The sequence below is a fragment of the Rhinolophus sinicus genome, chromosome 16 (assembly GCF_057876585.1).
Source record: "Rhinolophus sinicus isolate RSI-liver-muscle chromosome 16, RSI-T2T, whole genome shotgun sequence".
Taxonomy (NCBI): domain Eukaryota; kingdom Metazoa; phylum Chordata; class Mammalia; order Chiroptera; family Rhinolophidae; genus Rhinolophus; species Rhinolophus sinicus.
The window spans coordinates 639,781-660,957 of record NC_142516.1 but is presented as its reverse complement, the minus strand read 5'-3'; the positions used below and the strand labels follow the sequence as shown (position 1 = coordinate 660,957).

General features: G+C 64.7%; 5 protein-coding genes across 7 annotated transcripts; 4 read left to right on the top strand and 1 right to left on the bottom strand.

The window, feature by feature from the left end:
- Positions 1–6: 6 nt before the first annotated feature.
- LOC109460898 (ring finger protein-like) lies at positions 7–2,162 on the top strand. Its single transcript, XM_074331556.2, has 2 exons — positions 7–39; positions 508–2,162. Exons 1-2 carry the CDS (start codon positions 7–9, stop codon positions 1,411–1,413), a joined length of 939 nt encoding a protein of 312 aa, XP_074187657.2. The 3' UTR covers positions 1,414–2,162.
- A 577-nt stretch (positions 2,163–2,739) lies between these two features.
- RNF208 (ring finger protein 208) lies at positions 2,740–5,983 on the bottom strand. Its single transcript, XM_074331426.2, has 2 exons — positions 4,451–5,983; positions 2,740–4,240 (listed from the first exon to the last, which is right to left on the bottom strand). The coding sequence occupies exon 2, from the start codon at positions 3,697–3,699 to the stop codon at positions 2,902–2,904; it is 798 nt and encodes a 265-aa protein (XP_074187527.1). The 5' UTR covers positions 3,700–4,240; positions 4,451–5,983; the 3' UTR covers positions 2,740–2,901.
- A 260-nt stretch (positions 5,984–6,243) lies between these two features.
- CYSRT1 (cysteine rich tail 1) lies at positions 6,244–8,516 on the top strand. Its single transcript, XM_019756810.3, has 2 exons — positions 6,244–7,491; positions 7,814–8,516. The coding sequence occupies exon 2, from the start codon at positions 7,822–7,824 to the stop codon at positions 8,254–8,256; it is 435 nt and encodes a 144-aa protein (XP_019612369.3). The 5' UTR covers positions 6,244–7,491; positions 7,814–7,821; the 3' UTR covers positions 8,257–8,516.
- Positions 8,517–10,639: 2,123 nt separating this feature from the next.
- Positions 10,640–11,499, top strand: RNF224 (ring finger protein 224). Its single transcript, XM_074331427.2, has one exon. The coding sequence runs from the start codon at positions 10,668–10,670 to the stop codon at positions 11,136–11,138; it is 471 nt and encodes a 156-aa protein (XP_074187528.2). The 5' UTR covers positions 10,640–10,667; the 3' UTR covers positions 11,139–11,499.
- A 1,084-nt stretch (positions 11,500–12,583) lies between these two features.
- On the top strand, positions 12,584–18,073 carry SLC34A3 (solute carrier family 34 member 3). Of its 3 annotated transcripts, XM_074331419.2 has the most exons (14): positions 12,584–12,884; positions 13,334–13,420; positions 13,582–13,705; positions 13,971–14,060; positions 14,431–14,559; positions 14,639–14,782; positions 14,854–14,965; positions 15,061–15,256; positions 15,362–15,451; positions 15,532–15,622; positions 15,712–15,879; positions 15,965–16,081; positions 16,172–16,296; positions 17,499–18,073. In XM_074331419.2, the coding sequence occupies exons 3-14, from the start codon at positions 13,621–13,623 to the stop codon at positions 17,961–17,963; spliced, it is 1,812 nt and encodes a 603-aa protein (XP_074187520.2). In that variant the 5' UTR covers positions 12,584–12,884; positions 13,334–13,420; positions 13,582–13,620; the 3' UTR covers positions 17,964–18,073. The 3 variants fall into 3 exon arrangements, with proteins under 3 accessions (XP_074187520.2, XP_074187522.2, XP_074187519.2); XM_074331421.2 differs by lacking the exon at positions 13,334–13,420 and having other exon boundaries at positions 13,579–13,705; XM_074331418.2 differs by lacking the exon at positions 13,334–13,420 and having other exon boundaries at positions 12,585–12,884.
- The last annotated feature ends 3,104 nt before the right edge of the window (positions 18,074–21,177 follow it).

Below are 21,177 nucleotides of genomic sequence, written 5' to 3'. Positions count from 1 at the left end.
GGGCCCATGGCTCCCAGGCCTGAGGAACAACCGCCCATGGTGGGGACACATGGCCCACTGCCACAGGCAGCTTTGCTGCAACACTTTGGTGTCTGATTCTCACATGGTAGGTGGTGGCTATTGGCCCACCTTGTACAAGCTCTGCCCTGGCTCTGATGGCCAAGCTGGGGGCCAGCTATGTTGACCATCCCTTCCCAGCCCCAGGAGCAGCCTGTGGCCCTGGCTGGGGAGCCCTGAGCAAGGGGTGTGGCCCAGGAGGGCGGGCCTTGTCTCCTCCCTGGGATGGGCCTTCCCGGCTCACAGGGAAATTCCTGTCGAAGCGGTCAGGCAGGCCCGCCTACCCACACTGCCTCGGCCTGGAGCCCATTGGTCTAGGTCAGTCGCTGACATAGGTCGGGTCGCGGTGGCTACATTCAGGCCCGGCCAGATCTGGTGGGGACGGCACATGTGGGCCAGGAGCCGCCCGCAACTGGCACTGGTTTCGGGGCCCAAGTGAAGTAAACTTAGAGGGGGCGAGGATCCTGGAGGAGGCGGTGGCTGCTGCAAGGTCAGTGCCAGACCCTGTCCTGGCCCCAGAGGGGCACACTGACCTTCACAGCCCCAACCACCACAGTCGCCACCCTGGGGTCCCAGTCCACCTATCCTGACTCCTGTCCCAGGACCCCTACTCATGACCTCACTGACCTCAGCTCTGGGCTACCCGGTCCACCTTCGGCCTCTCCGAGACCTGAGCCCCTGGACCCATGGCCCCAAGTGCTGGCAGATAAAGGGGTGGACAGCCAGGCCCTTGAGAACCCTCAGGGTGCCAGGGCTCCGGACAGTGAGCCCCTGCTGGGGGCCACAGCTGCAGCCCACCCCTGGGCCGGGCCCACAGGGGAGGAGGAGTGCCCCATCTGCACAGAGCCCTATGGGCCCGGTGAGCACTGCTTGACCCTGCTGAACTGTGGCCACGGTCTGTGCTCAGGCTGCCTGCACCAGCTGCTGGGCACAGCCCCCAGCGCTGACATGGGCCGGGTGCGCTGCCCCCTGTGTCGCCAGAAGACGCCCATGCTCGAATGGGAGATCTGCCAGCTGCAGGAGGAGTTGCTACAGGCTGATGGGCCCCAGCAACCCCCGCCCCCCACACCTCCCCTGCCCCCCCTCCGGGGCCCCGGGGCCTGGGCCTCCCTAGAGCACCGCTACCAGCTGCGCTTCCTGGTGGGGCCTGTGGGCAGCCGGGGCTGCCTGCCCTTCCTGCCCTGCCCGCCCTGCCTGGGTGCCCGGCTCTGGGCCCTGCGGGAGCAGGGACCCTGTGCCCGCCGCCTGGCACTGCTGGGCCTGCTGGGCCTCGAGCTGCTGGGCCTCCTGCTGGTCTTCACACCGCTCATACTGCTGGGGCTGCTGTTCATGTTGCTGGACCGCTCAGGCTACTGAGCAGGGCCTGTCACACCTGCTGCCGGGTGCCACTGGGCCTGGAGGCCTGATGACCAGGCTGAAAACCCAGGGGTGACCAGGCACTCACCTTCGATCAAGACCCAAGATTGGGACCCAGAAGCCTGTGCTCAGCCCCTGCACCCCAGACAGTGACCACTGGAGCCCAAGGACAGCATTGGAGATCTGTGACCAGGGCCCCAAGCGCTGCAAGTGGACGGGCATCATACTGCTGTTGGGCTGTCTCCCCTCTCCCCCGCAGTGCACCCCAGTCTGTCTACGAGAGGGACACAGCAGACACGGAAGGGAACAGAGAGTCCTGGCAGTGAGTCAGTTCCCCGGAGAAGGCAGGGCTCTGGGCAGGGGCTGCAAGCCCCCCCTCCCCCATCTGCCCGTGTCCCAGATAAGGGCCAATGTGTGTTTCCTGAAGGTCAGGGCAGCCAAGGGGAGGGCCCTTCCTGTGCACACAGGGCCTCCTCGCTGGCCACGTCAGGACTCAAGGGGGCATCCCCGAGTGGCTGGCGGTCTGGCACATGCCCGAGCTGCAAGGGACAAGGGCCCAGCCAGGCTTTGGAGTTGAGGCCCCTGACTGCCTGCAATCTCACATCACTGAGCCTGGGGCCTTTATCTGAAGGACAGAGACAGTCACAGCACCACCTCATGGGCTTGGGGGTGACATACTGGCTTCTGTGCTTGGTCCAGAAAATGGCTCTCAGTAAACAGCAGCAGCTACTGTACCCACGGCTCCTGCACTGTTGTCTTCGCCCTTACCCCTTGTCACCATCCCCGGTGGCTCTCCTCTCCCCACCCCTGTAAAGGTTCCTTCTCCAAATCCAGGTCATCTGAGTGCCAGATGACAGGAGGCTCCCGGGTCCTTGTACTCTGCTGCGATCTCGGCCAGCCCTTGTCCCAACCCCAGCTCAGACTGGCCCAAAGGCCGTTCCCACACAACCCCAGAGTGTCAAGTGGGCACCGGGAGCCAGCTGAACTGAGCTGTCCCTCACACAGCCGCCCCCATGTCCAGTGGCCAGTGCACAAGAAACGTCCTCCCTTTGCCCAGCTGGGCCCATTCTGCACAGCTGCCCCCAGTCCTGCCCAGTGCACGCAGGCAGCTGGCTCTGCATGTACATACACGTGTGTACACACAGCCAGGCCCAGCCCTCCTGAGCAGCATGCCCAGCCCAGCCTGGCCAGTGAGCAGAGCAGGCTGAGCCCAAGCAGTGCTGGGCCTCCCTCTGGCAGCCTGTGTGGGCTGCAGTCCTTGGCGCCCACCCTGGCCAGGCCTGGGCACAGGCCACAGGAGCCGGCTTTAGCCCAGGGACAAGGTGCAAACTTTGGCAGAGTTTTAATGGCAAAGTTGGTTGCAGCGACAATGCCACATGGGTAGGGGCCAGGAGCTGTGGTGGGCGAGGGGTCAGAGGGGGACAGGGCAGGGCCGGGTCCCTGAAGCAACAGCGCACGAGGACCGGTGGGCGGTGGCAGCGGTGGGCGCTACATGATGGAGCAGGCTGACAGCGGGTTCCGCACGTGGCAGGTGCACGCAGCCCCACAGTACTGCCGGAAGGTCTGGTAGCAGCTGCCCTCGGGCTCGCCCCCCCATTGGCCACCCGATGGGGCGGTCAGCGCCTCAGGCGGCAGGCGGCTCAAGATGGACGTGTTGACGGCCAGCGCAGCCAGGCCGTAGTCAGTGAAGAGCACAGTCTCACGGCGGCAGGTGGGGCAGGAGATGAACTTGTACTTGGGGCAGGACTCGTACAGGATTTGCAAGCACTGCTCACACACAGAGTGCAGGCAGGACAGCACACGGGGCCGCCGCTGAGTGACATTGTACGTGTGCCCGCAGGTGGGGCACTCCAGGGGCTCACCCGCAGCTGGTGCAGCCCCCACTGGGGCCCCCGAGGCTGTGGGGCTGGGCCGCATCACGTACTGATTCACAATCACCTCGTCCACTGGCGCCACGCGGGGGAAGCCCAGCTCCGCACTGCCCTTGCGGGGCCGCCGTGGCAGGGGTGGGGTGCGGGGCGCCCCTTCCAAGGCAGGCATGTCCCCCCCACATGCCTGGTTGACAATGATCTCCGTGTCTGAGGGCCAGGCACGCTTGGGTGCCAGAGCTGGGGTGGGCCGGGGCACAGGTGGGAAGCAGGGGGCGGCCGCCTGCAGCTCGGGGAACTTCTCAGGGTGGACAATCTTCATGGCCTCCATCTTGAGGATGACATGGGGGCCCTTCAGGCAGGACATGAGGAGGCCCGGCCAGCCACTGCCCACCTCGGGCCCAGGGTCAGCCGGCATCCGGCTGTCTCCAGTCAAACTGGGTGTTAAGGTGGGAGGGGGCGTTGGGTGGGGCCGGGGGGGAGGAGTGGGGGCAGCATCCTGGTCCCGCCAGGCCTGGTGGGGACCCCGGCCACCCCAAGGATTCCTGGGGGCGACCGGCGAGAGCTGGGGGGGCAGGGCCCCTCCCAGTGGCCACAGTGGCTTCTCTGGTCCAGTCCTAGGAGGAGGAGGAAGGGGCGGGGGTGGAGGGAGGCTGGGGCAGGGGGGTGTGGGAGGCTGCCCTGGGCTGGAGGTCTGGCCCAGGGGCTCACCCAGGCTCTCTGACTGCTGAAGCTGGCGAGGGGGCGTTGGGGGGGCTCCCCCTGCAGCCGAGGTTAGCAGTACCCGGACTGGGACATCCGGGCAGGCAGGGGCTAGGTGGGCCCCATGGTTCCAAGGCAGGGCGCCCAGGGAAGGCAGCTAGCCTGAGCCCTGGCTGCGGGAGGACCCGGGCCGCGGGCTCCGCGGCGGCGGCGGCGGCGGCGGCGGGAGCGGGGAAGAGGCCTGCACCAGGCCCGAGCTGCAGGTGAGAGACAGCGTAAGGGCAGCGCCCGGGCCCACCCTCACCCTCTCCCAGCACAAAAGACTGGGCGCCCGACCTCTGACCCTGACCCTCGCGGAACTCGGACCCAGTCTCTCCCTAGTCCCCGCCCCCAAGGTCCGACCCCTGCCCGGGTGGGGAGGAGCGGCGAGTCGCGACCCGCGGGCGTCCCGCCCCGCCCGCGCTCACCTGCCCCAGCCTGGCGTCCCCGAGCCGCGCGCCGCCGCCGCAGAGGTTGTCTCAAAGGCAGGCCCGGGTGCGGCGTCCGCGCCTCGGCCCGGCAGATCCGGCGGCTCCCAGGGCTCCGGTGGCAACCTGGGGCGATGGCTTGGCCGCGGCGGCTCCCGGGGGCGCGGGACGCGGGGCGCGGGCTCGGCGCGGCGGCGGCGGCAGGTGCGTGCGAAGCGTGGCGCGCTCTGCGGCGGAGGCGCGGGGACCGCAGTGCGCGCGGCGCCCGCCCGCGCCCGCAGCGCCACCCCCCGTCTGGGGACCCGCGCGGGGTCCGCGGGGCGGGGCCAGTCTCTTGGCCGCCCCTCGATCCGCAGAGGGCCTGGGGCCCGCTCCCGGGGTAACCCTCTGCCCGTGGACCGCGTGCTGGTCAGGACCCCCGTGTCGCTCCTCCTCCAGTTCCCCCCAATCCTGTCCCCGCCTGGCTGACCCTGGGTCCTAGGCAAGCACCACCCCCCAATTCTGGAAGGGAAATCTGCTTTTCGAAGCCCAAGGTTTCACAGTGCCACAGGGAACAAGGGGATGGCGCCAAGAGGTGATTCCAAGAAAGCTGGTTCCCAGGGCCCCACCCTCGGACTGCCTTGTGTCCCCCCGAGAGTCAGGGTCTCTGCTTGTCCTTCCGTTCAGCCCCAGTGGGATTGCCTCTGGAGTTTTCCAGCTCACAGGTGCACCCAGGCTCTGCCCAGTGCTGGCAGCTCAAAGAGGGCGATATGACCACTAGGGGGTGAGCAGGTGAAAAAGTAGATATCAGGAGTGGACGGAGGGACGGTAGGTCGGAGGAGAAGGCTCCAAGGACAGGACAGCTGGACAGATGGGTGGGGTGAGGGGTATGCGGAAGGTCAAACCGACAGCTGGACAGACTGCTGTGAGGCAGCCCACAGAGGACACGCACCTACTCTGGGTGGAGTGGCCCTTCCCGGCCTCCCATCAGGTCAGCACGTGCCCTGCCGTCACATAGTTGATGCCCTGCTGTCACATAGTTGAGCGCTAACCTGACCCCACCCAGCAGAGAGGCCCCATTCCTTTCTGCTTCCTCCTCAGGCCAGGCTTCCCTGGGATACACCCTTTGCCTTTGGGGAGCCCTCAGGTGACAGGGAGGACAGAGGACATGGTGCCAACTACAGGGCAGGGACTAGGGCTGTGGGAGCCTCCAGAGTACGGTACTCTGATCTGCCACAGCCACCACGTAGCACACTTGCACTCCTGTGGCCAGCACTGGGCCCTGTCTCTGACCCTGGACAGCAACCTCCCCTTTGGACAAACCAGGCTGCACCTTTAGGCTCAACTCCAAGTCCTGCAAGGCAAAAGCCCAGAAAGGTCGGTGTTCCTGGTAAGGGAGCCCATGTGGGCAAAACAGGCTGGAGGAGAGTCCCTGGCCCATGGGGCCTGACTTTGCTGTCCTGTGTGACCTCGGACTAGTGTCTGGGCCTCAGTTTCCTCTGCCATTCAGCGAGGGCAGGTGTAAGAGGTATGCAAGTGAGCAGGTGCCCGGCGGGATTGGCAGGGAGGGCCTTATAGGCCCTGCTGTGAAGGGGGCAACTGAGGAAGGCCCGGCTAGTGGACATCTCGGAGCCCAACTTCGGCCACGGCTCCGCTCACCTCTCACCTACCTACCCGAAGAGCGCGCACGAAAGGAGGCACCCGCCACCACGCCCCGCCCCTTGCCCCGAGGCCCCGCCCCTAGGGACGAGATCCCGCCTCGAGCCCGCCCAAGTCCGCGCCTAGCGAGCCCCGCGGTTCAAAGCTGGGACTGCCCAAGCCGGCTTCTGGACTGTCCGAGGCCAGCAGACGCCGAGCCGGGTCTTCAGGGAAACCCTCGAGCGCTGAGGCTTCTGGGGAATAAAGTTCCCACAGACCGCCTCAGGCCTGTTATGGGCATGCGCCATTCCCGCTTCGCGGCGAAGGGTGGAGTCTGAGGGAGCGGTGGGCGGGGTTTCCGGCGCCTGCGCAGTGGGCTTTCGTCGTCAGCCTTCCAACTTCAGGGCCTCGAGCCCACTTGCCCCCGTATCCGGTGCTGCATCGGTAGAACTTGTGTCCGGACCGGTCCGACCGGCCCCACACATGCCAGCCCGATCACCCTGGCCTTTGGGCCACGTCTGATTTGATCCTGCCCTTCCTGGGATTCCCCCGGGCGCCAAAGACTGGGGGTGCGGGTCCAGCCGCACCCTACTGCCCCAGGTCGCCCCAGGGGGAGCGCACCAGTGCCAGCGTTCACAAGTGTTCACATCCATTGTCACCCCCGTACACAGCGACCCTGCGTGGCAGGTGCAAAGTGCCACCCTACAGATGAAGGTGGGAGAGGGGTCAAGGTTGAAGCATGGGGACACTTGGGATGAGACTCGCGGCCCTCCGAGCCCGCCAATCAGAGGGAAACTGGTTTCAAAAGGGAGCTAGACATGTCACTTGTGTATGACGCGCGTGTCGCCGATTGTGAGATAAGTACGTTTTTATTGGCAAAAGTGTGTAAATCAAACAATTTTTTTATCTGTTAATAAAAAGCAAGCGACTGAGGTCCTGCTCTCAAACATCCGGGTCTCTGTCTGCCAGCAGACCCCGTCCCGTGTCTGGCAGCCAGGATCTTTGCCCTGTGTCTCAAAGCAGGGGCTCTGAGGCATGTGAGGGATGGCTGAGGTTCCCCAGACCACCCGAGGGCTGGGACCTGAGAACTTGACCCGGGGTACCCTCCTGCCCTCCTTCCTGGTGAGTGGCAGGTCCCTGAAGGGCCCAGCACATGCCTGGAATGCATCGAGACTGAGTCACCCAGGCTGGCAATACCCCTCAAAGCTGAGGCATGACCACCGCCCACAAGAGCACAAAGGGTGGGTGTCCACGGTGCTGGAGGAGCGGGAGCCTCCTAGGATCTTGGGAACCCCATTTTTGAGTCCCGCCCATGGCCCCGCCCCTCCCCAGGAGGGAAAAGGCGGTTGTCAGTCGCTTGGCTCACAGGCACTGGGACCTGGCCTAGAGGACGAGAGGACAGACGGCTGCCACTGCCACTTCAGGTGGGTCCTGGGCCAAGGGGCTTCCTTGCACTGGGGGGGGTCCCCCGAAGGGCCAGCTCAGCTGTGTCTCCAGCCTCCCTCACCCATTCCCAGCTCTCCGTCACAGGGCACTGCCCCTCAGGGAGGGGGAGGACACCTGGGGGATGGCTGGGAGACAGTGTCCCTCACACTTGGCTCTCTCCCACATACACACACACTGGCACAAGGGCCTGGCACGCTCTGGCATCTGCACAGCCTGGCTTTCCTGGGGCAGATGCTTTCTTGGGCTACAGCCATTCCCTTCCACTTAGCCAGTGTTGTCTCCTCTGCCCACCCCTGCCAGGCCAGGCCATGGACCCCCATGAGATGATCGTCAAGAACCCGTATGCCCACATCAGCATCCCTCGGGCACACCTACGGCCTGACCTGGGGCAGCAGCTGGAGGCAGCGCCCTCCTGCTCAGAGTCACAGTCTCTGCCTATGGGTCCCTGCAGCCTGGAGCCCAGCCGCCTCCTGCAGCCCCTGGAGGTTGCTCCAGGGCCTAAGGGCGCCAAGGGGGCCAAGGGGGCCAAGGGGGCCGCCCCTGTCAAGGGCCAGCAGGCCTGGCAGCAGCCGGGCAACCCCTACAGCAGTGGGCAACGCCCGGCAGGACTGACCTACACCGGCCTGCCACCTATCGGGCGCGGTGACGACATTGCCCACCACTGCTGCTGCTGTCCCTGCTGCTCCTGCTGCCACTGCCCTCGCTTCTGCCGCTGCCACAGCTGCTGCTGCGTAGTCTCCTAGCCTGGCCGCACAGCGGGCCCCAGGACTACTCAGGCAGCCACAGCAGTGCCTGGATGTTTGGGGCAGCCCGGGGGCCATGGTCACGGTGTCAGCTGCTTCCCACACTGCACAGGGACACCTACCTGCCAAACAGGCCAACAGCTCAGCTCAGGCCCCTCGCAAAGGAGCTGTGGGTGCTGGCCGTGAGAGCAGACCTGGGGACAGCCCTGACCCCCTCCCTCAAGGCCCAGGGCCCAGGCAATAAAGCAGAGTGAGCTTTGTTCAGGTGACTCCTCCTTTGCTGCTGACCCTTCAGGAGGGACGCTGGGCTGGACGGTACCGCATGCCCCAGCCTCTGTGGGACATTTGGGGGTGAGGAAGCCATTGCCTCCTGATACGCTGACCTGCAGGCCTCGGGTCTGCCCAGAGTCTGGACAGGAGGGGTGGGAGTGGGGCCCCTGCCCTGGCCAGGCCTGGGTCCAAGCTGGGAGACAGGTCAGTCCGTGGGTCAGACAGCAGGATGCCATGCATAGAATGGGGGGGTGGAGCTCCAAAAAAGGCCTCCATGAGGTGGATCAGGTTGGCAGGATGGTGGTGGGTGGGACTGGTGCTGGCAGGTTTCTGGGAGAGGGAGCCCAGGCAGCCAGGACCGAGCCCTGCTCACTGTGAGTCACCGCCCTGCCTCAGTGGGGTCATTTTTCTGGCTTCTCAGGCAACAGCCAATTCCTGAACATCCGTTGGGTGGAGCAGCCCATGCTGCCTCCCTGGCCGTCCTGCCTCCAGGGATTGGGCTTCCTGGAGGAGGTGGACAGGTGGGTGCCAGGCTGGGGGAGGCCCTTGGAGGACCTGACTCCCCGCAGTGGAGTGGCATAGCACGCGTGCTCGGGAGAACATGCGGGAAGCTCAGCTGCTAAGCGTGGCATTGTGTCACCACTAGGGTGAGGCCAGGATGCCGGGGCGAGGAGTCAGCGGCGAGGCCAGCACTGGGCACCCTGAGCTTCCGGGGCAGAGACAGCCACTGCGGAGCTGGCCTCGCAGGATGGACGGGTCCTGGTGCCGGCCCTCCCCTGACCCACAGTGACAGGCCACATGGCACAACCGGTCTCCAGGTGTGGGTGGACATGTCATTGGCTTGACTGTGCAGGGACTCAGGTGTGCCAGGCTCCTGGCCCCTGCCCCATGGCTGGCCCCCACCAGAGGATGACCCCACCCAGGCCAGACACGGAAACCTGCCCGACCAGTCCAAGAGGCTTCGGACTGCCAGGATGTTAGGAATAGGAGGGGCCCCTCTGGCCCTTGGCTTCCTCCCAGCCAGGTGGTGAGGGTCCTGGAGGTCCTGGCCTTGTACTGACCCTTCTCAATACACCCTATTCTGCTGTGCCTGTGTCCCCGTCACTTGGCTGGCCCTGGCGCTGTAGCCGGCAGATGCCAGGAGTAGGTGGTTCTGATGGCACGGTGCCCTGTGCCTCAGAGAGCCTTTGGGTGGTCCCTGTGTGTGAGTGGGGCTCTCCACACCTATGCTTGAGGTCTCCTTGGGGCATTGTGGGGCTGGCCACTGCCCCACGATGGGAATACAACAGAGTCAGCTTAGACAGGGATGAAAGTGCTGGGGCAAATCAACATGGACCGTCACACTGTGACTGAGCTTAGGAGGAACAGGACCCGTCAGGGCTGTGAGCTGGTGGGGTCCTGGCAGGCTTCCTGGAGGAGGTGCTGCTCCAACTGAGAGATCACCCAGGTTAAGATGGGAAAGTTTTCCAGGGTGAGGTGGGGGCCAGTATGTGAGTGGGAGTGGGGGAGGGTCTGGGTGGAGAGCCAGGAAGATGGGCCATGAGGAGCAGCAAAGCCAGGCCTAGGTTGGGAGTTAGTGGAGCCTCGTCTGGGCATGGGTGGGGGCAGGGCTGGTGGGGGGCTCCTTATCTCCTGCCGTGTTGGTGGTGCCGGTGGATCCAGTTGCAAGTGCTTTGTGGCTGAAAGGGGAGCCCGCCCGCCTGCAGCCACCACCTGCCTCCCTGCTGACTCGTGCTGGCCAGTAATGTGAGCCCCAGGGAGGGAGCCGCAGGGCGCCCTGGGTCCCCCCACCCCCGGCCACCCTCTGGCTGGGCATAGCCACCCAGCAGAGCGGATGCAGGTAAGAGAGGCCTGGGGCTCAGGCTGGCTGGGATGGGTGGGGACCTGGTGCTGGGCAAGAGGGCCATGGAGAAGGATCAAACAGCTGGACAGGATGCTGTCCAGCCACTGGCATGGGAACCCGGGCTGTGCCCAAACGCAGGCATCTGCTGGTCCCACTGGCCACTACCCACCCTCCGGGTCTGCACAGGCCTGGGCTCCTGTCCTCTAGGGTGGGCTCCGGATGCCAGGGCCTGGACCACACAGGACATTCACAGAGGCAAGCGGGCTGGGCTAGAGCTCCCCTGCGTGCCTCCCGCAGGATGCTGCGGCCACAGGGTCCCCAGGCCTCGGAGGAGGGGACAGCCGCTGGGACCCGGCGGGGCGATTGCATCATCTGCTACTCGGCCTACGATCTCACTGGGCATTTGCCTCGCCGCCTCTACTGCGGCCACACCTTCTGCCAGGCGTGCGTGCGGCGGCTGGACACGCCAGCCCACGAGCAGCGCTGGATCCCCTGCCCGCAGTGCCGCCAGAGCACGCCCACGCCCCGCGGAGGGGTGGCCACACTGGACCTCGACCTGGCCGCCTTCCTGGCCATCAAGGCCGAGCGGGAGCCATCTCGAGTGGAGCCCCCGCCCCCCGCACCCCTCAAAGGCAGCACAGCCATCACTCAGCAACCGGCAGGGCTCTGCCCATCCTTGGGCCCCCAGCCCCACTTCCCTCGACCCAGATGCTGCTGCTGGGGCTGCAGCAACCTCTGCTTGGCGCCACCGGGCAGCCCCGAGGTCTGAGCTCGGGCAGGGCGCCTGCTGCCCGTAGCATGCCTACCTCAGAAGCTCTGACTGAGGCACCACCTGCCCAGGACAGCCGGGGGCCGATTGTCCTGGGTGCCGCCCCACGTGGACCCCCCCCAGGCTGCGGCCTAATGTCAGGGACTGTGCCCATAGTACTGTGAGACTCTGCAGGGGGCCGGTGACCTCCTGCCGAATCCGACCGGAATGCCCAGGCCGCAGCTTGCCTGATTGTGCAGGGCGGGGGCACTCACTGCTATCGGAGTTGCCCACAAGCCCAGCCCAGGCCTGACTCAGCTTAGAGCACGGCTCTTACAAGGGTCTGGTGGCCAGTCGCCAGGGCCGGCCTGCAGGCCAGAGGGGCCGGGCCCAGCCAAGGCTGTTCCTGGGGGTACCTGTTCCAGTGAACCATCCCAGAGGTGTGAGCTGGGAGCAGCGAAAGGGCCACTCCCTTCACCCCTGGCCTGCAAGCCAGCCCTGGGGAGTTCTCATTCAATGAAGCTAACCGAGCCCCCATCGTGTTGGCTGCTGTTCCAAGAGGGTCCCCTGCAGATGTAAATTTACTGCTGTGACAAGTGTCCCAGAAGAGGGCTCTGGGCAGGAGAGGGTGGGGACTTGCCTGAGGTTGCATAGCTTAGCAAGGCCACTCCTACCCTGAGCCCTTTCCTGACCCTCGGCTGCCTTCTGCCTCCTAGTGGCCACCACACAGACACTTTTGAGGGGCCACAGCAGGTGCTGGAGGCTATGGGTGCAGACACCCCCAAGTCAGGCTGCAATATTCCCACCCCTACCTGGGAAGGAGCTGTCACTCAGGAGCTCCTGGGAGGGACTGCTGGGCCCGCCCTGGGTGGTGGGTGGCAGGAAGGGGAGGGACAAGAGAATTTGCTGAGAGGACACTCAGAAACCTCCTCCTTCCTTGGGGCAAAGTCCCCCAGGCACACAGCGATTGGTGGGCAGTGGGCAGAGTGCTGGAGCCAACAGGCCCCCTGGGGAAACCAGGCCTGGGGGTGGGGGAAGGGGCTGGCCCCAGCTCTTCCTCGGGGCGTTCCAGGAGCAAGAAGGGGACTGACTTCAGGAAGGGGCACCCCATAAGTGATGGGCCAGGCAGGGCTCAGCTGTGGAGAAAACAGCATGGGCCGCACCTCCTGGTCCAGGAGGGGTTGGGGGTAGGGCTGGGCAGCCAGGTGGCCTGGGGGGGCCAGTCCTCCCCCCACTGGCAGATGGAGGTATGACATCCTGGACTGTTGCTGGCCACCACTGGGCCGGGCCCAGCCCTGCCTCAAACCCGATCTAAACTGGATGATCTCAGGGGCTGGTGCTGTCCTCACCCAACTAGTACAAAGGGCTTCCCTCCCACCCTCTGACGGGGCAGGGATGAGCAGACAGAAGGTGTGCAGAGCTCTAGGGTCCCCTAGCCCACTAGCCAGAGCACCCCCATGCTACCCTGTCCTAGGCGGGCGGCGTGCAGTGTCCACTAGTGTCACACAGGTGTCTGCTCTCACACAAGTCCAGCCCTGCAACACCCTTGGTCTGGCTCGGGGCCTGGAGCACCTGCCCTGGAGTGACAGTGGGACCTGGAAAAGGCAGGTGCCTGGGGCTATGACGGGTCCCCCTGGGGGCCTGAGCTCTGGGTAAACATTAATGGGCTCAGTGCACAGCACGTCATGTGTGCACCCAGTGGATCTTTGACCTGAGGCTGCGCCCGCCCTGTGCCTCCTCCCGCAGGTGCCCCTCACTACCACACAGGTAGGAGCTTCGATCACCAGGAGGGACCCAGGGACACTGGGGCCAGGGCTGGGTGGCCGCCAGGCCCAGAGCTTACTGCGCCCCCTCCCAGGGCGAGAGACCAGCCTGTGGGCAAGCTTGACGGAGGGGTGACAGACAGCCTGCCCAGATCTGGGCCCTGGGGGTGGGAGTTCAGGCAGAGGGCTATTTGGGGGCTGCAGAGCCAGTGGGCTGAGGAAAGGAGCCTTGAGGTGGGGTGGCATGCCCAAGCCCCTTGCCCTGCCCTCTTCACTGGGGGTGGGGCCCTTATCAAGCAGAGACGTCACCATTTGGTATCAAATGCCAAAGTCTAAGCCAGGACCATCTGCTGTGACCCCAATGACACCTGATAGGAGAGGTCCCCGGGTTCCCTGCTCCTAGCTACTTCCGGCCCTCGCGTCAGCACCGCCACCCACCAGGCCTTCTTCCAGCCAGGACCAGCGAGGGAGCTAGGCAGCCAGGGTCCCCTCAGCTCTGCCCCTTGAAACTGGACTGGGCTTGCCTGACAGCCGTCTGAGGTCACTGCAGTCAACCGCCTGTGGATGGAGGAACGGGGAGGTCACCAAGGCCAGCAGGGGGTCGGGAGGGAGGAGAGCGTCCAAGGTCTCAGGTTAGGGGACCCCAGGGCCTGGCAGGGCAGGGGGAGGAGAGGTGTCTGACCTGCCCTTCCCCCCAGCAGATCCAGGCTTGGGCCTGGGTCTGTCCCTGCCCGAAATCCATGCCGAATTCCCTCACCGGTGGCCAGGTCCCCCCTCCTACTCTGGACACGGTTGGCCTGGTGGACCGGAGTCTTGGAAATGCAGGTACCAGGAGCCCAGGGCCCCAGGCCAGGGCCTGCCTCCCTGTCACTCAGCCCCTGACCCACCACTCTGGGTAGGCGGGGAGGGGGCTCCTGACAACTCTGGCCAGGACCAGGCAAACCGGAGGCCCCCTTCCCTCCCCACTCCTGCTTCTGTTCCTCACCCCAAGTCCCTCTGCCACGTCCCCCACCTCCTTTTGCTCCCACCTGGGGTTGTCCAGGAAACAGCTAGGTCCCAGGACCTACCTACTTGACCCTGACCCCTGCAGGGACCTCCAGTTCTGCCTCCGTCTTGGAAGAGGGGGCCGTGGACCCCTGGGCCCTTCCTGAGCTGAAGGACACTGGCCAGTCCTGGAAAGGTAGGTGTGGAGGTGCCAGGGAACTGGCCAAATGGGCTCTGACTCCCCAGGGTCTGAGCATGGAGAGGGTCCCTGGGGAGACAGAGCAAGAAGGGGGTTTGCCCCTGACAGGCCACATGGAAACCCAGCAGGCAGACCAGCACCCAGGGGACCCTGGTCCCTCAGCTTGCTACCTGCCCAGCCTGTCATCCTCCTCCCTGCTGCTGGCAATTAGGCTTCTGGGAGGCTCCAGGGGCGGTCTGCTCAGCCATCCTGCAAAGGGACAGAGGAGAGGAGCCCGGGCCCTGGCTGGGGGGACACCGAGGCAGAGCTGGCAGGGCAGGCGGGGCAGGTGGGGCTGGCTGAGGACTGCCCTGCCCTGTGTCCTCAGAGCTCAGCGTGGCCGGCAGGGCGCGCCGTGTGACCATCGGCTTCCTCAAGGCCTGCGGGCTCCTGGGCAACCTCTACCTCTTCATCTGCTCCCTGGACATCCTCAGCTCTGCCTTCCAGCTGCTGGGTGGTGAGTGACTGGCTGGGCGGCCCGGACGGGCGGGCAGTCCGGTGTCCGCAGCCTCAGTGCCCCTCTCCCCTGGCCGTAGGCAAAGTGGCCGGAGACATCTTCAAGGACAGTGTGGTGCTGTCCAACCCGGTGGCGGGCCTAGTCATCGGTGTGCTGGTCACAGTTCTTGTGCAGAGCTCCAGCACATCCTCCTCGATCGTGGTCAGCATGGTGGCCTCCAAGTGTGAGTGGCCCCTCCTCCTGGGACGGGGATGGGTGGGTGGGGCGCGGGAGACTGACATGGCCCTCCCACAGTGCTGACTGTCCAGGCCTCTGTGCCTATCATCATGGGTGTCAATGTGGGCACGTCTATCACCAGCACCCTGGTCTCTATGGCACAGTCAGGGGACCGGGATGAGTTTCGGAGGTGAGTGGCAGGGGGCGGGGGCGGGGCTGTGTTCAAGGGTCCCAGGGTGCGGGCCACTGGGCTCCACGACCACTTGGCCGCCCCGCTGGCTGCAGGGCCTTCGCGGGCTCGGCAGTGCACGGCATCTTCAACTGGCTCACGGTGCTGATACTGCTGCCTCTGGAGAGCGCCGTAGCCCTGCTGGAGAGGCTCAGTGCCCTGGCCCTGGATGTCACCAGCCTGCAGGCGGGGGTGCACGCCCCCGACATCCTCAAGGTGCTGACACAGCCGCTCACACACCTCATTGTGCAGGTGAGGACGGTGCTGCCCTTGGAAGCCGCGTGCCCAGGCTGCTGAGGGGCGGGGAGGAGGGTCTGCAAGGGTCCCACACACGGTTGTGATCGCTCTGTCCCCCAGCTGGACAATGATGTCATTACTAGCGGCGCCACGGGCAACGCCACCAACAGCAGCCTCATTAAGCAATGGTGTGGCACAAGGGGCCAGACGGTGAGGCGCCTCAAACCCCACCCCACCTGCTGAGTGACCCCTGCCATGCTGCCCGTGCTGAGCCCGCCCTGCCTCCCCAGACCACAGGAAACAGCAGTGATTGTGGTGGAGTGGACGCCCTTGGCCCCTGCCCAGGGAGGAACGGCTCAGCCACCACGGAGCAACTGCCCTGTGAGGCCCAGTGCCCACCCCCAGCTCCACCCGCCCCACCCGCCCCGCCCAGCCCTCCACTCACCCACACACCCCTGCCTTGCCACCAGGCCACCACCTGTTCGTGGGCACAGCGCTCACGGACCTGGCCGTGGGCTTCATCCTGCTGGCGGCCTCCCTGCTAGTCCTCTGCACCTGCCTGGTCCTCATCGTCAAGCTGCTCAACTCTGTGCTTCGTGGCCGCATTGCCCAGGCTGTGAGGATGGTCATCAACGCTGGTGCGCAGGGACTCAGGAGTGGGGTTGGGGTGAGGGGTACAGAGGCTACCCAGGAGGTGACCCAGCTTACCCCTCCCACCCGCAGACTTCCCCTTCCCGTTCGGCTGGCTCAGCGGCTACCTGGCCATCTTGGTGGGTGCTGGCCTCACCTTTGTGCTCCAAAGCAGCAGCGTCTTCACAGCAGCCATCGTGCCACTCCTGGGTGAGCCTGGCTCCTGGGCAAGCCTGGCGGGCGGGCACTCGATCACAGAAGTGGGGCTCAGAACCTCATGCTGACCTCTGGCTCCTCCAGGGGTCGGGGTGATCAGCCTGGAGCGGGTGTACCCCCTCTTACTGGGCTCCAACATTGGCACCACCACCACAGCCTTGCTGGCTGCCCTGGCCAGCCCCTCAAACATGCTGCTCAGTGCCATCCAGGTACCGCCCTTCCTCCCCCTTTCCTGGTCCCCTTGTGTCCCGCCCTGCAGGCAGGAGGTGCGAATCCTGCCCCAGGCTGGCCATGGCCTAAGCTCTCCCGGGACCCATCTCTGACTGCCCGCTCAGACCTACAGCCCCATCTCCTTGGACCCCAGGGACCCTGTGGTCATTTCTTTGACCCCCCTGTGACCCTGCATGGTCCTAGGGTTCCCTCTCCTCCTTTCCTTGTGGCAGCCCCTCCTAACCTCCCATCAGGGGCCACTGCTCTACTTCCCCAACCTGTGCTTCTGGCTGTGTCCCTTCCAGGTCTGCTGGCCCTGGGGTGTGAGCCCCTCTATTCCCTCACCCCCAGCCACCTCAACCCAACAGGTCCCAACCCCTGGAAGATGCACCATGCTCCTTGAAGGCCCCGCCCCCCTGTGCTGGGTGCCACTCGGGGAGCCTTTGCCCCATCACAATTCTGCCTCCAGGAAGCCTCCCACTAGCCCCCAGCTCCATGCCCTGAACCCAGTCCCGTTAAGTCCTGCTTATTCTTGGGGGTCCACTGCTCTGGCTGAGTGTCCCTCCTCCACCGCCTCTGTCTGGGTGCCAACAGGGGCAGCTCCTGAAAGCCCAATCTCGCCAGGCCTCATGCAGGAAAAGGAGCCCGGGCCCTCCCCGCTCCCACCTGCCCTCTTGCTTCTGACCCGCTGTGCACGCAGAGCCTCCCAGTGCAGGGCCTGCTCCACTGCCCTCCAGGAAGCCCTTCAGACTGTACCCACCAACACCGGCTCCTCCAGTCCAGCAGCCCCTGGAGGGGGATGTGTTCCCTCCACATGGAACCCTGCACCTCCTACCCAGAGCCAGGCCAGACACCGGGGCTGGGTGGCCAGGCTCACTGAGGGACGAGGGGTCACTAGGCATGAGGTGTGACAAGCTAAGCCACATGTTGTCAGTGATGCAGTTACCACACAGGACGTCAGACTGGGCTCCTGACCCCAAAATAGAGGAGGAGGGAAGGCAGGAGGAGCACGCCCACCCCTACCTGGCTGGAATCTGCCCTCCCAGGTGGCCTGTCTCAGCCAATGAGCAGGACCCCAGATAAGCTTCGGACTTAGTGTTCTTTCTGCCAGGGAGGGGAGGGGCAAGTAACTTGGCGAGCCCAGGGGACCCTGTGCCATCGGGCGCAGGCTCCTGACCCTGCCTGCCTTCACACCCTCCAGGTTGCCCTCATCCACTTCTTTTTCAACCTGGCTGGCATTCTGCTGTGGTACGTGGTGCCTGTCCTGCGGCTGCCCATCCCGATGGCCAAGCGCTTTGGGGACCTGACCGCCCGTTACCGCTGGGTGGCCGTCGCCTACCTACTCCTCAGCTTCCTGCTGCTGCCACTGGCCGCCTTTGGGCTCTCCCTGGCGGGGGACACGGTGCTGGCCGCAGTCGGGGGGCCCCTGGTGGCATTGGTGCTTCTCCTTATTCTGGTCAACTTTCTGCAGAGGCATCGGCCAGCCTGGCTGCCTCGCCCTCTGCGGTCCTGGGCCTGGCTCCCCCTCTGGCTCCACTCTCTGGAGCCCTGGGACCGCCTGCTGAGCCGGTGTTGCCCCTGCAGGGCCTGCAGCACCCCTCAGGCCACCGTCAAGGAGGCCCACTGCTACGAGAACCCAGACATCCTGGCCTCCCAGCAGTTGTGAGGGTGGGTGCCCCCCACTGACCTCTGGGTACCCTGGGGGATCCCGGTTGCAGTGGACTTCTGAGTCACCTGGCTTGCTTTCTTTGCAAATAAATGAGGCTGTGACCCAAATATGGGCGGTCTTCACTCTCGGACAGGACTGCCTGGGGATCCCCCTCCAATGGGTGCTGGGGTGGAGCAGCGCCTTTGCTGCCCCCTAGCGGACACTTGAGTGCCCGCGGCGAGCCCTCATGGGAGCTAGTCGCCCCGGGGGTGTGGACACACAGATGACCCCGCCCCCAGCCCCAAGCTAGAACTGTTTCTCTTCGTGGCCGCCTGGGGACAGAAGGCGCCAAGTAGCAGCCCGTAGCACGGAGACTTCCTGAGCAAGAAGCTGGGGTCCAGGGAGGCTGGATGAGGTCAGGGCCCTTCACCGTGGGTGCAGGAAGGAGGGGTTGCCAGTTCCCAGTTCCCCACTGCCCTGGCGGATGCCCGTGAGGCCGGCAGGCTCGGACACAGGCAGTCCTCCCACTGTCCAGCCCCATTGACCCCCCCAAAACCGGTTGCCCTGGAGGCCATCACTGGACCGTGCACAGGTCCCCCCAGCCCCACAGGTGTGTGGGGAAGTGAGCAGGGGACCATAATGACCGGGTGACCCCAAGGCTCCCCATCCACCACCCCTTCCTTCTGTGTGTTCTCTCTAGGATGAGCAGGGCACAGGGCTGTGGGGGGTGGGGGGGTATAGGGCTCTGGGGACTGTCAGGCAACTGGGAGAGCTACTGGGCACGCTGGGCTGCTCCTTGCCAGCCACCAGGGCCACTCAGCCCCAAAGACCTCTACCAGGAAGCCGGTCCTGCCCGCTGTCCGACCCCTCTGCCTGCACCTGGAGCCCACACAAGAGCCCCCCACCCCATTCCTTAGCTGCAAGGTGGGCAAAGGCCTCTGGGGGCAGGTGAGGGAGGAGGGTGAGGCTGAGCGCTGTCCCTTCACCTGGGGGTGGCACCTGTGGGGAGAGGGCCGTTTCCCCCACGGGTCCCCTGCCCTACCCCACAGCCGCGTGTTGGCTTTCCACACAGGAAGGCTTGTCTGCTGGCCAGCGGGTAACGAGACACTGGGGAACTGGCCTGGTCCTCCTGCCCCTCCAGCCCCAGCCCAGTCCCCCAGGCCACCAAGGAGAACAAAGCTTGGGTGAATTCTTCTCTCCTCCAGAACTCATACAGAGGGGACAAGAGCCACCTGGGTCAGGGATCTGATGTGCCCCATGTTTAGTCTGCTGCTGTAGCCAGTCACCTTCTCCCAGTCCAGGGACTGCCCGGATGGAGCGGGAGGTGTGAACGGTCAGGAATATGGGGGAGGGCAGCCCCAGGACCCACTGCTACTCATGCTCCTGTCCTTTTACTACCCCCAGGCCCTCTCATTCCCCTCGGGACTCCACCCCGTGTCCCCCAGGCCCTTCAGTCCCTCGCCACCCCACGAACCCCAGTCCACCAACAAGCTCCTTGGACTCCTGAGCCCGGGTTCACTCTGTCCACCAAGGAAGGTAGCCTCTGTTCTGGAAGCCACAAGGGGCCTCATGGGAGTGAGACCCCTGGAGCAGGCTCATGTACCCCAGCTTGGGTTCCCCCCACTTCTGTGACCTCAGGACACTCCTGCAGGTCTGACATCAGCCTCACAGTCCCTCTAATGGAAGTCCCAAGGAGGGGTGGAGCCTAGCTAAGTCTCCGGGGAGATTGGGGGGGGGGCAGTGAGAGGGGAAGAGAGAAAGACCCCACGTACCTCTCCTTCCGGGGCGTGTGAGGCCCCTCGGGCGGACTGCCAGGTCCTTTGAGGCCACGAACGACTGTCTGCCTGCTGCCCAGCCTAGAGGTAACACACCCTCCCGCTGGGACCATGGCCACCGGTAAACAAAGCCATCCTTGTGGATCTTCCAACAGCTGCGGGCTGGGGCAGGAGAGCCAGGCACCCAGCACTCCCACGGCCCCTGCCTGGGTTTCCCTGTGCCCTCCTGGCCTGCATTCCACCAGGCCATAGGCCCCCACTGGGCCCACCTCTCAACACAGCCACAAGAACACCCTGGGCTGGCAGTGGAGACCGACAGGGCCACACCAACCAGCTCTGTGCAGCAGCGGCAACCATGGCCCTTAGGCTCAGGCCCAATGACTACAAGGAGGCTCCAGCTGTCTGGTTGCCAGCCAGCGTCCACTTTGCTGGGGCAATGGGAGGGGCAAAGCGGACAACCAGGTGCCATTCAGAGCTCTGTGGCTCACACCTGGGCGGGTGCCACAACCTCTATTTTGTTATCTGTAAAGTGGGGGTGCTATAGTGAACTGCCAGCCCTGTGGGCACGGTCACAGGAGCCTTTTCCAGGGGTTCTCAGGGAGTGAGGAGCAAACTCAGCAGGGCTTTGCAGTGTGGGGTGGGGGGGACCTGAGCTGCTCCCTCTCTCACTGATTTGTGACAACTCAGTGCTGAGGCCACATGGCCTGCCTGCTGCAGTGCCAGGGCCTGGCTAACTGCGGCTGGGGCAGCTAAGCTAGCAACTTTTGCAGGGCACTGTGAGGAACCAGGATGCCAAGCAGTGGTCCAGCGTACCCCACATGCCAGGGCCCACCTTCCTGGCAGGTCTGTGGGGGAGGGGTGGGTCCCTGAGGACCTGCTGGGCCTGACTTGCATTTTGACTTGGTGACTCACTCTCCAGGTCAGGACCAGTCCTGAGGAGACAGCTGCAGACCACTCTCCAGGGGATGGAAAGGGTAATCTGCATCCAGCGTGCTACTTGTCCCAACAGTTTTACCCACAGAGGAACAGTACAGTCGCACACGGTAACCTGCGGAAACGCCGGAACGTGCTGTAATGCCGCAGTGTGCCGTAACAGCCCGGTACTGTGCATTACACGAGAAGAGGGCGCATTCTTGCTAGAAAAACAGCAGCAAGGAGGTACTGCCTCCAAACCCTCACGTTGGGGGCCAAGGAGAGTAAGTTTACTGAGAAAACCAGGATCGTGAGCGGCCCAGTGGGCACCACCAGGGAGACTGTCCAAGGGTGTGACTTATCCTTTTATAAATGTTAAAAATATAACGCAAGTGTACTGTTTTTAAGGCGATTGATTAAAAATGCGACCACAGTAATTTTTTTTTCCTTCATAAGATCCCCCAAACACAAACAAACAGTGAAAAGTAAAGGCATTTTGTCAGCCCAGGCATGCTGATCTGTGGTTGGGGTAACAGGGCCCGGAG

Coding starts and splice junctions, on each gene's coding strand:
- LOC109460898 (XM_074331556.2), top strand. CDS start 7: ATGGCTCCCAGGCCTGAGGAACAACCGCCCATG. Junction 40..507: donor CTGAGGAACAACCGCCCATG/GTGGGGACACAT, acceptor AAGTAAACTTAG/AGGGGGCGAGGATCCTGGAG.
- RNF208 (XM_074331426.2), bottom strand. CDS start 3,699: ATGCCGGCTGACCCTGGGCCCGAGGTGGGCAGTGGCTGGCCGGGCCTC.
- CYSRT1 (XM_019756810.3), top strand. CDS start 7,822: ATGGACCCCCATGAGATGATCGTCAAGAACCCGTATGCCCACATCAGC.
- RNF224 (XM_074331427.2), top strand. CDS start 10,668: ATGCTGCGGCCACAGGGTCCCCAGGCCTCGGAGGAGGGGACAGCCGCT.
- SLC34A3 (XM_074331421.2), top strand. CDS start 13,621: ATGCCGAATTCCCTCACCGGTGGCCAGGTCCCCCCTCCTACTCTGGAC. Junction 14,061..14,430: donor CACTGGCCAGTCCTGGAAAG/GTAGGTGTGGAG, acceptor CTGTGTCCTCAG/AGCTCAGCGTGGCCGGCAGG. Junction 15,257..15,361: donor TCACACACCTCATTGTGCAG/GTGAGGACGGTG, acceptor TCTGTCCCCCAG/CTGGACAATGATGTCATTAC.